The 17,436-nt window shown below is 36.5% G+C and overlaps 1 protein-coding gene across 2 annotated transcripts; it reads left to right on the top strand.

The window, feature by feature from the left end:
* The first annotated feature begins 10,473 nt into the window (after positions 1-10,473).
* On the top strand, positions 10,474-13,994 carry LOC131030861 (protein DUF642 L-GALACTONO-1,4-LACTONE-RESPONSIVE GENE 2). 2 transcript variants are annotated; one of them, XM_057961792.2, is made up of 3 exons: positions 10,474-10,949; positions 12,519-13,028; positions 13,309-13,994. In XM_057961792.2, exons 1-3 carry the CDS (start codon positions 10,835-10,837, stop codon positions 13,890-13,892), a joined length of 1,209 nt encoding a protein of 402 aa, XP_057817775.1. In that variant the 5' UTR covers positions 10,474-10,834; the 3' UTR covers positions 13,893-13,994. The 2 variants fall into 2 exon arrangements, with proteins under 2 accessions (XP_057817775.1, XP_057817776.1); XM_057961793.2 differs by having other exon boundaries at positions 10,875-10,949; positions 12,506-13,028.
* Positions 13,995-17,436: the final 3,442 nt, after the last annotated feature.

Genomic DNA, 17,436 nt, shown 5'->3' with positions numbered 1-17,436 from the left:
ATCTCTGGATAACCATATGAATCAGGTTTATTACTGCCTTGGTAATCTAATTCTTGGGTTAGATTGGCTCTCATTTCTCCTTGGGAACTAGACCCCATCTTCTCCGGGAATCTGCTATCAATGTGTCCCTCTCGGTTGTAGTTAAAACATTTTATTGGTCTTGCTCCTCTTCTTGATGATCTTCTTCTGAAATTTGGCCTTCTACCTTTGAAGTTGCCTTTGTTGTTGCTGTCATTCCTTGAGGATTCTTGACTACTCTCTCCTTGAAATTCAAAATTTGATCCTCTTCCTCTGAAGTTTCTCCTTCTTCTTGTTTTCTTACCTCTTCCTCTATGGCTCTACTCTTGTCTTATTTTGAGCTTCTCCTCTACCTTTAATGCTAATTGATAGCATCTATGAATAGTGTCAGGGCACAAGAGGTTCAACTCTTCTTGTATGTTCCACTTTAGGTCGTTTAGATACCTTGCCACTCTTTCACTTTCATCTTCAACCTTCTTAGACTTTATACTCAATTTATGGAATTCTTCAATATAGGCACGCACATCCATCTCTTTCTGTCTGAGATTATACCTTCTCTTGTGTAATTGTACTTCATAGTCCTCAGGTACATATACTCCCTTGATCTTTGTAATCATCTTCTTCTAAGAGGTGATCATTCCTCTTCCCTCTTTCACTCTTTCTCCTTGCATAAAATTCTACCATGTCAGGGTTGCTCCCTGCATTTTTGACTTGGCAATCTTCATCTTTTGGTTGTCAACAATGTCTTCACATTCAAAGAAGTTGTTTAAGGACTCTATTCAATCCATCACTCCATCGGCATCCATCTTCCCACTGAAAATAAGAAGGTTTGATTTTTGGTCCATGGTTCTCCTCTCCACAGGCTTCAAGGCATTGACCAGGTACTTATGCTCTGCAGGAACTTCCTCTTCTCCCTGCCTTGTGGGTTCTCCTCTTCTTCCCCCCCTTCGTCCAAGCCATCAGGTCCTCTCTCCAGCCTGCCTTCCAAGTTCTCAATCAATCTTATAAGCTGATCATTTTCTTCTCTGCTCTCTTGCACCATCTTGGAAAGTTCCACATTTGTCATCTTTGGAGGCATTTTTTCTGGCCTCACCCTTTGATTCTTCTGCTGACATGTACTATTCTTCTTCCCAAAAGGATTCCTCCTTCACTCTGATAACAATCTGATGTAGAGTCCCAGTACAATCACACAACACTCCTAGGGGTTAAGTGATATCACTTGACAAGTCCCACATCCCTTTCTTCCAAACAAAAGACTACCGGTACAAGGTCTCTTTCATTGACCGGTACAAGGTCTCTATGGTCAACAATGGTTTGGTCCCTTCTCCAATGCAACAATGGATATTTAAGGTTTTATTTGAAGTCCCCTAGGTTAGAGAGACCTCCTTCAATAATTGAGTTCAAGTTCCCTCTACTGGTTTGGGTAACTGCTACAACAAGGCCTACAAAACCTAGTAGCCCTGCCAGATCGGTTTTCAATACTTAACTCGTTATTTCTCCAAAAGAACAGATAAAAAATACTATATTTAGATACCCTTTTAGGAGTTTACAAAACATATCCTAAGGGTTCTTACAGGTAGGGAACACAAGAATCCAAATCATACTTTGGCTAGGGGACCGGTATAACCCAATTAGGCCTATTTTGCAAAGGAGTATGTAGATACAAACCTTAACTCACCAAAAAAACTCAAGGAATACTCTTAATTTATTGAAAATACACCAATTCCTAATTATTAGGCCATGATCAAACCTTTAACCCCTAATGTGAGACCCGTTTGCTTACACTTGCACGGTGGCCACATGGAGTTGCCCACCTTAATGCATCAAACCCTCACCTCCAAGTGGTCCTAACCTATAAAAGGCCTTTAAAATCCTAAAATAAATTTTCCATACTCTCATCCCCTCCAAATCCGTGAACCACCATTGAAGGATCAGCAAGGTAAGGCCATTTCTTAGCAAAACCCTAGACAAAACTGACAAATCTAGAACACTTCCAGAAATTTGTCGATTTCTTCCTTGTCTTGGTGAATTAGGACCTTAGACTTGATGAATCTAAAATGTGATTGGCCATTCTAACACATCCCACTGGTTTCCTAATTCCCAAATGATCGTACAGTATGGTACACCGTGTAGAATAACGAAATTGCAGGAAATTCTCAGAAATATATTACTTCAATGATGCCATAAATTTACAAAGTCATTCTCTCCTCCCAATGATGATTGGGGATGAAATTTTATACATTCCTCAATGGTTATCAACCACCTTTTGAACCGAGGCGACCGTTGGAAGGAATTTGCTATCTGCAACCAAAAGTTGTCATTAAAAGTTGTCAACAAAGTTGTCAAATTTGAGAAACTTTTGAAATATGTTAAATCCACCTACCTAGAGGTGCCTCAACATGTCCTAAACCTTTCTAAGACATCTCCAACACATAAACACCTAGAAAAATACTCAACCAAATACCCCTAGGCCCATATGCCCATGGTGGCTTATCAATTTGCCAAATACATGTCATTGGGTAACAAGGTGGGGTTTATTACAAACAAATTAAACATCAAACAAACAAGACTACCCTATTACATAGATTGAAAAAGGTCACATTCTCATGTGTGTCCTTTAGCCTTTAGTGCTCTTATTATCTTAGTCATGAGGTGCTCCTCCACCATGGAGTCATTAAAATCTCTATGGAATATCTACATTAGTGTAAGATACGTTATTTTGGGATTCCAATGGCTTACCACATTGGGAATAACCAATATGAACTTTTAGTATCTATTAATTCTTTTCAATCAAATAGTAGGAGAATGAAACTAAAATAAGTTGTAATAAAGTCTACACAGATGATAAAATAGATATAGAATATAAAATATGCTTAATAAATGGATAGATGGGTTTGTAGCCCTATTATTTTCATTAGAAGTAGATCAATAAAAGGCTTCTACACAAAAAAATCTTCAAGCAATGGTAGATAAGAAATCAATTGTTTTTGGAGAGATTCCAAAAGGGTTCATTCCATGGAGGGTTCAAGAATCTCCAAACTATTAGATTTAATTTAACATCAATGAATAAAAAAATTGAAAAGTTGTAAATGAGGTGGAAGCCCCAAAAAATTATTGAACAAAGAGGAGGAAACACTAGTAGCACATATAAGAGGTAATGTGAGAATATTCATACCATTGGATGACACCATAGATTGATTTTTGTCACATCGCAAAGGATACTAGTGTGGTAGAGGTAAGAAAATCCTCTAAAAAGAGGAGAGATGAAGGAGTTGGACAAAGGAATTATCCAAAATCATGAGCAGGGACATACATGACACCAATATACCAAAATCCAATAGTTAGGCTTCACTATTATCCTAACACCCACTGTAGGAACACTGCTATCCACTGGTGGGGGCAATCAATTGATCACAACAAACTTAATTTATAAAACTTTAAAGTTAGATTAAAAGATTAAAGCATAGAAACACAAGAGCACAACCATAACACAAGATATACGAGGAAAACCCAAAGTGATAAAAACCTCGGTGATAGTAGCTACTAAGATCTACTGTCCTAATCCAACCTCACAATGAAAAATCTAATTACAATGTTTATGAGCACCAAATCAAAGGAACACCAATCCTTGAAGTTTTATGGACACCAATCCAAAGGAGCATTGACCTTTGATTTAAATGCTACAATTTCAAGGAACTAGTATCCCTATTTTGAGCACCTAGTCAGACTAATCATGATAAAATAAATACATATGATTACCCTATTGCAAATGCATTTTATAACTCTATTTGTTCTCCATTGATGTATCAATTCAACAAACACTCTACTCTACAATTTCTGGCTCTCTCTTCTTCACAACATCATCAATCCATTTTTCTTAACTTACTTATGTACCTATTTTCATCTATTTATATGTGTTATCCTTTTTCTTTCATATCAGCCAAGACTTTGTTTCTCAGTAACTCATCACAAATTAGTAAATCAGTTAGTTTCATCATTATCATGCAAAATGATATGTACAATTAACTCAACTTTTATTCTGGCTCATTCATGTAGTTGGTTTGTAAATTGTTCCTATCATCACAACACAAAGAATCCATCCCTTTTTTATCACACCACAATTTGTCCAATAATGTTTAACCAAACAAATATTTATGTTGATTTGTTCAAGTTCTAAGACTACATGTTTACACACCAAAATAATTTCTTTTGATTATTAAATTTGGATTGTTCACCATCTTAAATTTGACCAAAATGTTTGGTCGTATTCACCACCGTGGTGGTTCCACATGCCACATCACTTTAGTGCCTGCATTATCTTCATGTGTCTTCATTCCATATGTTATGTCGAAGGGACATCAAAATGTCTTTTCAATGTGATAAAGTCACATCAATATTGCCTTGACCATAGTGTGTAAGAGACTTGGAAAGTCTCTTATTGATGTGTTATTATGACACAGGATCATCCCCGGTTCATATCAATCTTGCATCAACCAGAACATTTTCCTTTTTGTTTTGTTTGTTTTATGTTTGCAGTTTCAGTTTTCCTGTCTGTGTGTCCCGATTTTGGCTCATTGGATCCTGTGGAGTTGGATTCTACTTGAAGACTTGATCATCTTTCTTGCTTCCAGACCGCATCACATTTGGATCTTTTTTCGAAAAGATAACGCTACCGGTTTCCATGAAAATTTCCTGTTACCGGTTGTTCCTTTGTTACCGGTTGCCTGGACCTATTCTGGTGATCTACCGGAACCCATTCCGAAGCTTACGGAGTCTTGGGCGTTGATTCTGATGTTCCTTGGTGTGTGGCCGACCTTTTCCTGCGATCTATGTTTCATCCTTTGGATTTTCTAGAGGAATCTCTTGGCGGAGGCTGACCTTGTTTATTTTGCACGTTAGGTCTTGTTCTTCGGGTTTTGATCCTTTTGGGCCGACTAAATCCTTTGGATCGATATATATATTTATAATTACGCATTAGAATGTAATCAAGGAGAGAATCAAGTAGCTAGACTGTGCATAGAAGATAGATCATAAGATTCAAGGTCCCGGTTGTGACCTATTCTACTAGGCCTATGAGCCGGTATGTTGTAACCCCGTTGTTACCAGTTGGATGTAATCAAATTTCATGCATTAAAACAATCTCTTTTGCATTGCCTCCATCATATCTGTGTGTTTTCATTGTGTTTACTCTTGCTGACCAGTCCAGATTGATCTCCTTGAGGTCCCTCCTCATCAGTGATTTCTCCAAGTGGTATCAGAGCGAAGTTTCATTCTGGAGGTTGCGTGTCCTAAAATTTTGTTGTAGGATGGCGGATTGTGGATCCGACCTGTAGCTGCAAAGGACTAGCATTAACGATGGCATGAAGAGGAGCTAGGAATGGTGGAGCGCGTGGGAATGTAGACCCTGGTGTGATGGAGATGTTGCGAGGAATAGAAGCCTAGTTAAAAGCCATGGAGACAACCCAGAGAAAAGGCCGACATATGAAGCACAAAATGATAGATATCAAGTGTTTATACTCACTGTAAATTGACCAAGCAAACCTGACAGATCTGAAAAAGACATGCAAGAAGATAGCTCTGGACTGACAGAGACATAAATTCGTACGATAGTTTGGACAATCCCAGACAACAATTTAGGCAGACCCATACAATAAACTAGAAATCTCGCATGACACTTCCTACAAAACCATATGACAAAGGCATAATCTCGTATGATGATTCCCATCAAACTACATGATAAACTAGATTTCTCGTACGACAAACTAGAAAGATCGTACGACTGAGGACAAAACAGAGACAACAATTTTATTTGGACAGATTTTTTATCAGTGAATTTTGATGTTTTGATTCTGTTTTCCAGTTTTAGATGTCTGATTTTCTATTTCAGGGATGAAAACATAGCAAACATGTGATATGATAAGTGACCTCAAGCACAACATGCTAAATCCTAAGGAAGTTGGTTGAGAGAGAAAACCTTTGCTTGCAAACTTAGGTACACACCCAATAGCTAATCAGAATACGATCACTGAGTCTCATGCAATGGATTCTCAACGCCGTATTATCTGACTCCAAACGTTAATGGGGGCACGATATGGAAAGTGTCTTGGGAGAGTTACTATCTCTCTTGCACAAAGACTATCCCCCTTTCGGAGGTGAATTGGGTAGCTTCTATCTTAGGGTTCATAGTAAGGGTTTTCGTTTGAAATTACCCCTTGCAGTCGTGCAAGCGTGATTGAGGCCTATAGCCCAACAAGGTACCGGAACAAGAAGTAGTCACGCAAGTGTGATTGAGACCGTGAGGCCCTACTAAATGTACGATATGAGAGATCTCAAAAGAGAAAAATCAAATAATTCCATCCTCCGAGACTTTAATCCCGAGAGGCCTATTTTTTAGAGTGAGTCGGAAAGCTTAGGTCTAGTTGTACTCACTTGGGTCGTTCTCACAGGGTGATTACTTTTTCCCACTGTGACAGGCTCGCTAAAGGTACTCAAATCTCAAACATAGAAGCGCTTCAAGGGTCAGGATTTTTGATTGTCCAAATGGACAAGAGCATACTCTCCTACCTTTTAGACAACTTCTCAGACATGGAAAATAAGATGTTCATTTACCATTAGCAAAATAAGTGTGCCTAGAAAACTTTAAGAAGACACAAAGTTTGGTTGAGTTCTCCTTTAGGCAACTTGCAAAACAAATACGTTAGTAATCATGTTGTTTTTTAGAAATGAAGCTTTGACAACCATCCTGCAAAAATCAGTTAGGATGCTAGAAAAATCACAAACAGACCACGATTAGCATTAGTAATAGCAAAATTGAAGCATAAAAACCCTAAAATGCAATCTATTTTGAAAACACAGAAGCAGAAACTCGTACGAGTATTCTCGCCTGCTCATATGAGTATTCTCACATACCCATACAAGTGCACAAAGAAACTCGTACGATACTATAAAGGTACTCGTACGAGATTCTGAAACAGGCCCGACCAGAAACCTATGAGATTGAAGACTTGATGATGAGAGAGGCCAATATTTCCTGCCCCACGATGGGTGCCAAAATGTCGTGTGTGTGAAGTAGGGTACCTGTAGCTGCAACACAAACACTCAATAGATCATTACAAGCATTGATAGAAAATTGAAATAAAACGAAAGATAAACTATGACAAAGCTACCTATCGCCTCCTAAGAGATGCTAGTGTGGATTTGCTCTCAGATATGGATAAGCAATCCTAGTGACTTGACTACACCTAGACGGAGGATTTAAAATGATGATGATATGCAAGCTAAATGAGATTGATTATGCTAGATTGATCCAAGAGTCTAATTAAGCTAATGATGTGCATGATTAAGATATGATGATGATGCAATTAAGCTATAATATAGATTGATTAAGCTACATGATTTAAAAATTATGCTAGAAAATGATCAAATTAAGCTAGATCTAAGATGCAATTGCCTATAATAACAAAGCTTAAATGATATGCTAAAATGGATATGCCTATAGTAACAATGCCTAAAATGATACGAGATGGGACCCTTCGTGCTCCAAATGGGAGATATTTATAGGATTTCCAAGGCCACGGGTGAGGTAGCAGGAATCAACGATCAAGATTGAGTCTGAAGATATCAAGGGTCAAATTGGAGGAGGTTGGAGAAGAGGTTGGAGGGAGGGACACTTGTCATCTCTGTGGTGACAAGTGTCAAGGAGCCTTGCTCATAAGAGGGCAAGTGTCCAAGAGAGGAGACATGTGGCCAAAGTGCCATGTGTCTCAAAGAGATGATATCCAACCCATACAAGGTTAGGATAAGGAGGTTAGGATGTGAAAGATAGGATAGGGTTAGTTAAACCTAGGGTTAGGTGGAATGGGTTAGGTTAGGTGGTTAGAAGTTAGGAGGCATGTGGATAATTTGAATTTAAAAATTCAAATAATAGGAAAAGGCTAATTAACTTTCAACAACTCATAAATTGATTTGTTTTAATTAATTAGGAGATTATAAGGAATGAATTAAATGGGGGAGGAGGATTAATTAATTAAAGGGGACTATTGAAATGAACCTATTAAATAAATCCTTAGATTTATTAATAAGCAGATGAATGAGGGAATTTAATCAAATTGCTAATGAATTCAATTAAATTGGGAAGGGGGATTAATTAAATAATTTCTTATTTAATTAATTATCTTTAGACCATTTTTAGGTGTATACAAAAGAATATAGTCTCCACACTTAGAATACTTAAGACCTGTGGGGCTAGGCTCTCTCAAGCTTAGCTCATGAAAAATATGAAATGAGTTTTTTGTTCACAAACATAAATTTATTGAAAAGGGTACATTACAACAATTGATTCCTTGGGACTAAGACCTACACCAATGCAAGCAAATGATATGTTGATTTGATTTTGACTAATGGAATTTTGGATTTATTTGAATTTATGAATATGATGGCTTCTTAATCTTCTCCATGATGAATGGATTTTCATTCTTTGTCATGTTTATGTCCAATATATATGCAGATGCAATGCACTTTCAAAATATTTATTAAAGACTTAACTATCACCTTCATGATATTAATGTGGAAACATATATGTATTAAAAAGAAAGTTATAAATTAGTCTTTTTAAAGATTAATGTTTATTGTGCCACTAGTATTTTTGGAAACCATCATCAATATTAATAATTAAAATACTTTCAAAGTTGCTTCTTTCATATAAAATGATTGAAAATCTCTAAGTTATTACACTCATAAATCTCTTGAAAACTAGTCACAACACTTGAAAGGTATATATCAAATGACCAATAAACGTAAATATAAATGACCAATAAGACTATAAATATTGTTAGAGTTATTTGTTCAACCCCACAAACCCAACAATCACCTACAAGCAAAAAACCTATCACAAATGGAGATCAAGCAATACAGATTTGTTCAGCAACTTGAGAATTGTATCGATGCACAAAAGATTATGATTACAATAAATTTATGGATCCTTATAGAAAGGATGAATGCAACCCTAGATCTAAAGCCTAGTACAAGAATAAATTAGCTTGTTCCAAGTGTCCATATTATAATGAACGAGTCAACATGAGCTATTATTAACCTAATCTAATAAAAGGAAAAACGCTCATAAGTTTAGCTTAAGTGAATACGGTAATAGTGTCCTAATTAGATGATTAATTAGGTGATATTTTAATTATTCTAACAAATATGTGTACATCTATTGATTATTTGATAACATGTTTAGGTGCTTTTAGTAGTATAGGCCATTTGTTTGATTCATTTCAATTCATTTACACTTCATAAAAATTGGTTATAACTAAAAAGATAGAACCAACAAATGTATGATATTTCAAATTTAGAAATACGATTTAGATTTTGCATTGACATTGTTCAACTGTTAAACTATTAAACTATTTATTACTTTTGTGATCTATGAAATACAACGATACTTGTTTGTACATGTACTAAAATTTAGTGTGATTACAAAATGTTGGGTATTTACTAATAGCAAACCAAATATAAGAAACACCTTGATATTATGTGATTATCATGGGGAGAGAACCTCGTAGTTGAGCATGTTCCAATAGTTGTGATAGCATATGTTGAGTTAATGCCCAATATTTTTGATAGTATGACACTAGTAATTGTCACTTTAAAGTTGTTAGTGTTGATCATGAGAACGCATAATTGAATCAAATATATTTCATAGACCTAAAAGGTTACATATCATGTGATGCTACATTGGTTCAACAATAAAATACAACTTAATGTATAACTTTTGATCTACCTTATTTGGGGTCTTTTTGGACGCCTTAACAAAAACCCCACTGATGTGGAATCATATTTGATGATATAAATGTGAAACTTAATTATAAATAAGAGCCTTGACAAATAAACCACTGTAAAAATTTGAGATTGATTTGAAATCAGCATGTATGATTTTGAAAAGCACAAATTAAATATAACGAACTACTTATTTTTTTCTCCTAATTCATATTTTACTGAACCTATCTAATTGATATTTATATCCCAAAATTCTGAATTGAAAATTATTGTGATGGTTAAGTTGTGACATTATTATTGTTGTCACCAAAATTCAAATCTTTGTTGAGCTATTGTAATCATGATCTTTGTGTCCTCATCCCTTCAGTATCTCACCTATCCTTTAAAAAATAAATAAAATAGTAGTAAATAATGAACCTCAGACCAAATTAATAGGCTTGTGACAGATGGGATTTGAGTGTGGATTTGAGTGTTCCCAAGTCTCTGTGTGGCTAATGATTTTGCATTCTGAGTTGGAATCTCCCAGGTTTCCATACTAAATATTAGCATTGCATTTCCGCTGCCCCATCCTGAATCAAATAAAAATCATATAATTTGTAAACATCTGGTATTAAAAAAGGAGGTGAGTTGCCGATCAACTATTGATCACTTTGAATCTTAAAAAATTTACAGACCAGTCTGATTGATAACTTTTGCGCTTTCGCTTAGGTCCACTAAACCCTGTATCGTGCACATATTCTTCTCCTGGTTGTTAAGGTGAAATCCAAATGCCCAAGAAAGGAAGCAGCTGTAAAAATAGCTTAAATTGAAGTTGACAAGTGGAAAGCTAAAAGAAGAAGAATAACTTGTATTGATTACTTCGCCATATTCCGCTCAAAAAGAAGTGCCTACCGAAAACAAACATGTGCACTCTTGCAGTGAAAAAGAACTCAAGTAAAGTAAATCGGGAATTGCACATTAACTTCTTCAAATAAATTTTAGCGATACGATTGATGAAACCATTGCAGAATTCTCAGGGAGATGTTGCTCCTCATACAACATAATGGTAGAAAAATTATACAACAGCAAGGACTCATGGAGAAAATCGATTGTATTTGTAACTCGCTTCCTCTGCCTTTTGGCTATGAGATGGCATCATAATCTTGTTCAAGCAGCTAGTAAGACACTCTTTCATTTAGCATAAACTGTGTTTATGTATATAGTAAATTCATGGTCTGAAATGTCTGTATTAGGAAGGTAGTACTTAAATTTCTGAGGTATTGTTTGCTTTCTACAATTAAGGGGAAAACAATTGAGAGTATGATATCACTATTCAGTGATTCATGAATGAATATGGGATAGGAAAAAAATGCTTTGTTGCATAATATATAGTTATGATATAACTTTCATGTGTGGAAACTATGCTTGAAAGACTAGATTTTTCAGAAACTGGGAATGAAACTAATGCAGATTTTATGGATGGTTCATTTCCTTTTCACTTATATTTTTATCTTTTCCTTCTGATTATAGATCACAATAGAAATATTGATGGTAAAATTACAAGCACACAGTAGTTTTTTCCAAAATCTTTCTACATTAATTACCCATTTGTTCAGTATGAATGAATACAATAAGCTATGCATGCGATTGGAATCTCTGTACCCTATTGATTGCTTCTACATTTAGGATGGTGCATTATTACAGCCCTTCCATTCTTATTTTAATCTTTTTTGTGAATTTCAAAAATCATTTTTGAATCTAAGACTTCCTATTTGCTGTTAGGGTGCTTTACCACTGAGCTACAGGCCCTCTTGGTGACCAGTTCATCTTTGGTTCAGGTGTAGCCCATTTTCCAACAAGTCCCCTTAGCCACACTGTAGGTCTTCAGAGATCCTAGCTTGGCCTGGCTCTACTGATTTGGACTCTGATAACGTGTTAAACTTTTAATAGGATGCTCTACAACTGAGCTACTAACCTGCTTGGGTGTGGCTCATTTTCCAACAATCACATACTCTTTTTCAAAGTTTTATCATTTAGCTACCAGCCCTCTTGGTGACCAGTGATCTTCAGTTAAGGTGTAGCTCATTTTCCAAAACCTTCCCTTGAGCCACACTACAGGTGCTTAGGGATTCTAGCTTGGCTTGGCTCAATTTGGACTCTGATACCATGTTAAACTTTTCTTAGGGTGCTCTACCACTGAACTACTGGACTCTGATACCATGTTAAACTTTTCTTAGGGTGCTCTACCACTGAACTACTAACCTAACCTGCTTGGTGATCAATCCATCTTTGACTCAAGTGTGATTCATTTTACAACATTCACATACCCTGTTTCATAGTTTGGTATGAGATGCCTTTTCAGGTGATTGTAGGCTTGATTTCACATTGATAATATTTCATTCTCTCATAGAGAACCTAACAGAGCTTGTCTATTGCTTTTATGATACAAAGTCCTCAATCTTTAACTGTTCTTAAAATAAATCTGCTTCTTTAATTTACCATTTTATAGTTCATATTGGTATTAAGAAACTGACCATTTATATTGGGTTGCAAGCATTGTTTTGTACGGTACTCTATATCCACATATACACCTTACATTATTGAATATATCACAGAATATCTTAATACCTTACTTTAATTAAATATGTGACAAATTCACATAGTATATTTTCTTCGAATGGTAAGATCCTGCTGTGCCTTATATTGAAGAGTAAAAATTGCTTACAATGCATAGTACATGATTGAAGATCTTTTACAGAATGGCGATTTCGAGGCTCCTCCTGCAAAAATAAGGGTAAATGAAACCAACCAGAGAGCTGTCCTGTCCCCTTCAAATAAACTGTCGGGATGGGAATTTGGAGGTGTTGTAGAATATATTAAAGGAGGAGGATATATATCTTTGCCAGACAATGGCCATGGTATTCAGCTTGGCGAGAATGGATGGATTAGTCAAAATTTTAGGTCTAAGCCAGGTTCCCTCTATTTGCTCACATTCACCTTTACTGCAGCTGGGACAGACTGCTGGTGGACTCCAAGCTATCTAATTTTATCTGTCCCTCCACATTCTACAGTGTTTTATTTGCAGCAGAGGTATGGCCATGAAGCTTGGGAAACCCATGCTTGGGGATTCAGAGCAACCAGTGTCAAAACAGATGTTAAATTTGCCAGACAAGCTCAGACTTATGCCAATATTTCCTGTGGGCCTCTTCTGGCTGCTGTTTACCTGAAAGAACAGGAGAATTTGGAGAGTGTATCAGGTAAAAACTTTGATTAGAACATAATCTAAATAGACATATGATTTCTGCAGTCCATAATGTTATTGTTCTTGGTAATAGCTGTGTGAGTTTATTTCCTCTGTTCTCTTGTCTTGTTCTCTCCTTTCTGATGATGGATCATGTAGTTTGATCCGAAACGTCGATGAAATAAACTCACGGAGCTATTACCAGAAGCTATGCACAATAATCTAAGTATATTTATCTAGGTTTACAGGAGACCCTTGTGGATGTAAGGTAATGAATTCATGTCTGTTATTTGCAGATAATATTTTATTAAATGGGAACTTTGAACAAGGACCATCCTTCTACCCCAAATCAACCAGGGGAGTTTTGCTGCATCCAGTAGATGATGGAGATGGAGAAGCATCCTCTCTTCCAGGATGGAAAATACAGGATACAGTGAAGTATATAGATTTTGATGAGAGAAGCAGAGGCATTGAAATAGTTTCAGGTCCCACAGGGGGGATTGAACAGAGTGTATACCTGGCAACTGGAGTCAAATATGTTTTGAAATTTCAAGCTGGAGATGCTAACAACTTGTGCTATGGTGGATTGGCAGTTGGGGTTAGGGGTGGATCAAGTGCCCACAACTTCAGCTATATGTCATATGGCAAGGGTGATTTCATGGATTTCTCAATGGAATTTTATGCATTTGCCCAACTTACAAATTTTTCTTTTGTTAGCCTTTACAGAGCTGAGACCAAGGACCTCACCTTTTGTGGACCTGTCATTGAAAATGTTGTTCTTGTTCCATCACAGGGTGAACTTAAGTCAAAAGCATCTAATATATTGGCAATGATGCTTGCTATTCTTTTAGCGCTCTTAGGGGTGCAATCTTTAGCTTGACTGCTTAGTATTTTCTTACTGTATGGCCAGAGCTCTGAGTTTTGCCTAAAGAATTGTGGCTGTTCTAATGGTGATATAATACAAGTTGCTGATTACACTCAATTTATCAGGGTTTGATTTGGCTGCAGTAATCTATCTCTTCCTTTGTTTCCAAATGTGTAATTATATAATTTATAGAATGTTTCCATCACTATACCTTAAATTTGATGTTATTTTTCTTTTAACTATGAACTTTAAATGGGGGAAACAGCTACCCAGCCATTAGGATGCACTATAGCATCCATGGCTAGATGCTACATAACTGAAGTTTTCACTTTGTATTGATGAGGATTGTTTGTATGCTGTCGCTTCAAACAGTCCATTACAAATGACATGCTCCCAACAATTTGCCAATTGACATCATGAACTTGAGTTTAATTTAGAAAACGTCCTATAGATTAGTAGATTCCTAGCTTAAAAATTCAGATTTACTGTATATGAGTTCTTTTTATCAAAGATTCTGTTCATCTTATTGATTTTATTCAAGATAAGGTCAAGGAGGATAGAACTCTTGTCAGTTTTAATGTGGTGAGATTGTCTGTTTAAAAGTTCTGATCAGTCACAGTAAGAAGTCGAATGCACAAAGAGACCACTTCCTATGTTGAATTGTTTTTATATTTCATTGTTGTTTAGAGAGGTTTGTTAAGAGCAATTAGGAAGGGTTATTTTGGTTTATCTTTGTCTTTGTTGTTTAAAAAAACATTATGGAGTATTTTGAAAAGAAGAGCAGTCTAGAGTCAATTTCCTATAGTGTGGACTGTTTTTATCTATCATCTATATAGTGGAGATGGTCTGCTTCTCCTTTTGGTAGGGTGCTATACTGATGCACTCACCATCAATTGTGGGCGAGTAGACTGTTAATATGCCACCAGCTATAAATCCTCTGCCTTGATGGTGTGTTTTGCACCCCCCAGTATTGGAGGATGACAATGTTAATTGAGATGGGTGTATGGCTTCAAATCTGTCTAATGAGTAATCTTAGTGGCTTGTGCCAAAGAGTAATGCTCTTTCTTTGCCACCCATTGGTGTGGTTACCTATGCTTGACTTGGTGTTGCATTTGCTTCTTGAAACTGTTTTGATCATTGATGTTTAGAGTTGTTTGCCAACCAACATTTTTTTTTAATTTTTGGTATTTATAAAATTTTCATTGTTTAATTTTATGATGGTGAAATTTGGACTAGGAGGGGTTATAAGCATACAAAACAATCACCCAGTCCAACTAACAATGTGCACCTTCGATTAGAGCACAATGAAAAGAACAACAGCAAAAATGCAAACTCAAATACTGTTTATGCCTTCCATGTGTGGGATTGTTCCAAAATGTGTGGATATTTGCAATGATTGCATGTAGGTTGCTTTTTGCTTGAGAATTTCTCAAATGGACATGTACTTAGGATGATTGATTTGTTTATGACTATCTTTTGGAGGAGGCTTGTTAAATAGACATGTTGATGACTATTTTGACACACTCGCCAACAGTCAGGTAGTCAATGTGAACACTCACCACCTCTCCTAAAAAGCAATAAGTTATGGGGAACTAATCACTCCAACGTCTCTGTAGTCGGGTCTCGACGGTGATGGGCAGCCCAATGGTTGATGCGGTTGTCCCTGTTAAGGGGCTTGCTGGTTGAAACTAAATCCCACTAATCGTTAATAACTTAACTTTTTTTTTTTGTATTTTATGATTTTAAGATTCTTCTGGAAATAAATTGCAAGAGATAGCAAAACAAGAAAATAACAGTGAAACCAATTCATTGACAACTTAACGAACTACTTAATTAGTACCCTGCAATCCAAATATCATCAAATATTATCCAAATCAACATTCAATAACGGACCTCCAGTAAACCTGCAAAGTCAGCAACTTTACAGACTCATGGAAAGAATATCACCACAATATTGTTTATCCCAATAATTCTCATACACCACTTACATGCGTAGCATGAGTCATAAAGCAATAAACAGAAGATCAGAACACGTTGTTGATTTCAAACAATAGACATTACTAGATTACAAAGAACAAACTCGTAGAACATATGCATAGATCAGGCAATCTATAAGTTACTTCTTGTATTAATTTCAAAGAATGGGTAACAAAAATAACTCAAATTCATAACAACCTGCAAAAATAATCTAAAATTTCGAAGTGGGCCTCAAATCATCAATTTGTGGACCCTTACAAATGAGTCAAACTCCTCAATTTATAGAGTTTTCTGCCCTACTTTCTAGGAAATAAACCTAATCTAAATTAAGAACTCAAAAGCTAGGAGTCGCAATTAACTTGCAAGTTTCTGCCTCTATACTCCAGTTAACTACTACGAGACGAAGGTTAGGTGAGCACTACGAAGACCATGTTGTATGAACCAGGCTTTCGTAGTCATGTAGAATTTTGCTCAAAACTAGAACGTGAGTTGGAGATGTAGTTGGAGTACCAGTGGGGAAGTCATGCAAAAACTCCTCTCAAAAGTCATGCTATCTTTAGTAACTACACGTTTATCTTCTACTTCTTTTTATACGACTTATAATGTTTGATGATTCATGCAACTACCTCTGTAGGAGGATCAACAACATGCTTGATTCTGAATTTATACTTTTTCAAAACTTCCTCTGCATTCTTTCTTTCCTTCTCTAACTCCCCTACTGTCTTTGTAGCCTATTGACATTGTGTTATCAAATATGTATATCTGTCCATCAATGTAATAGTAAACTGATTTAGAAGCCCCAAATGTTGGGCCTCATATGCATCCTACTGGCTGAGTATCTGCTCTTCTTCCATAGATCCCGCATTGGTTATCCCCAACCCAAAAACTCTAAGTAACTGTCTTACAAAATCCTCATACTTTTCTACCATCCTAAGGAGGGGAACTCGAATGTCTGTCACATCCTTCACATATTGCTGAAGCATTTCCATCTTCAACTCCAAAATGTATGCGTAAGACTGCAAATTTTTACAATTGTGTCCACCCAGGAGGTCCTCCTCTATGATTACTTCCTCACCCAAATGCAAAACCTTATTCAAATCCCAGAACTGCTTGCTAAACATGTTGAGCTTTCGCTCCCATTGTTGAGAGCAAGAAGCTAATGCTCCTCTTACCTGCACTGCCTCCTTGTATTCCCTCATGGTATTCTACAAAAATAGCCTAATTTTGGATGCATTTATTTGTCCCCATGATTTTGCTATGGCGGCCACCCGTCTTACCTCAAGCAATGCTTTTCCATATCCCTCTGGGAGTGATGAGGTTGAAGGTAAATTATCATTTTTATAAGTATCTAAAGGCGTGCCCATTTCTACCAACAGTTGCTTGTACTGCTCCAGTTGTACTTTGACCTCTGCATGGGAAGTGTATTCCTTCTCCATTCGCCCCCTGACGACGCTAGTAGCCAGTTCCAAGGTATTTAATTCCCCCCACTTCATTTGCTTGCCTAGTTTTACCTGAGACACTTGGTACTTTGGGGAGCTTTGACCTTCTGCCTACAGGGGAATTGCTACATCCACAACCACCT

Source organism: Cryptomeria japonica, chromosome 10 (assembly GCF_030272615.1).
Source record: "Cryptomeria japonica chromosome 10, Sugi_1.0, whole genome shotgun sequence".
Lineage (NCBI taxonomy): Eukaryota > Viridiplantae > Streptophyta > Pinopsida > Cupressales > Cupressaceae > Cryptomeria > Cryptomeria japonica.
The sequence above is the reverse complement of the archived record's forward strand: the minus strand, read 5'-3'. Positions and strand labels throughout refer to the sequence as shown.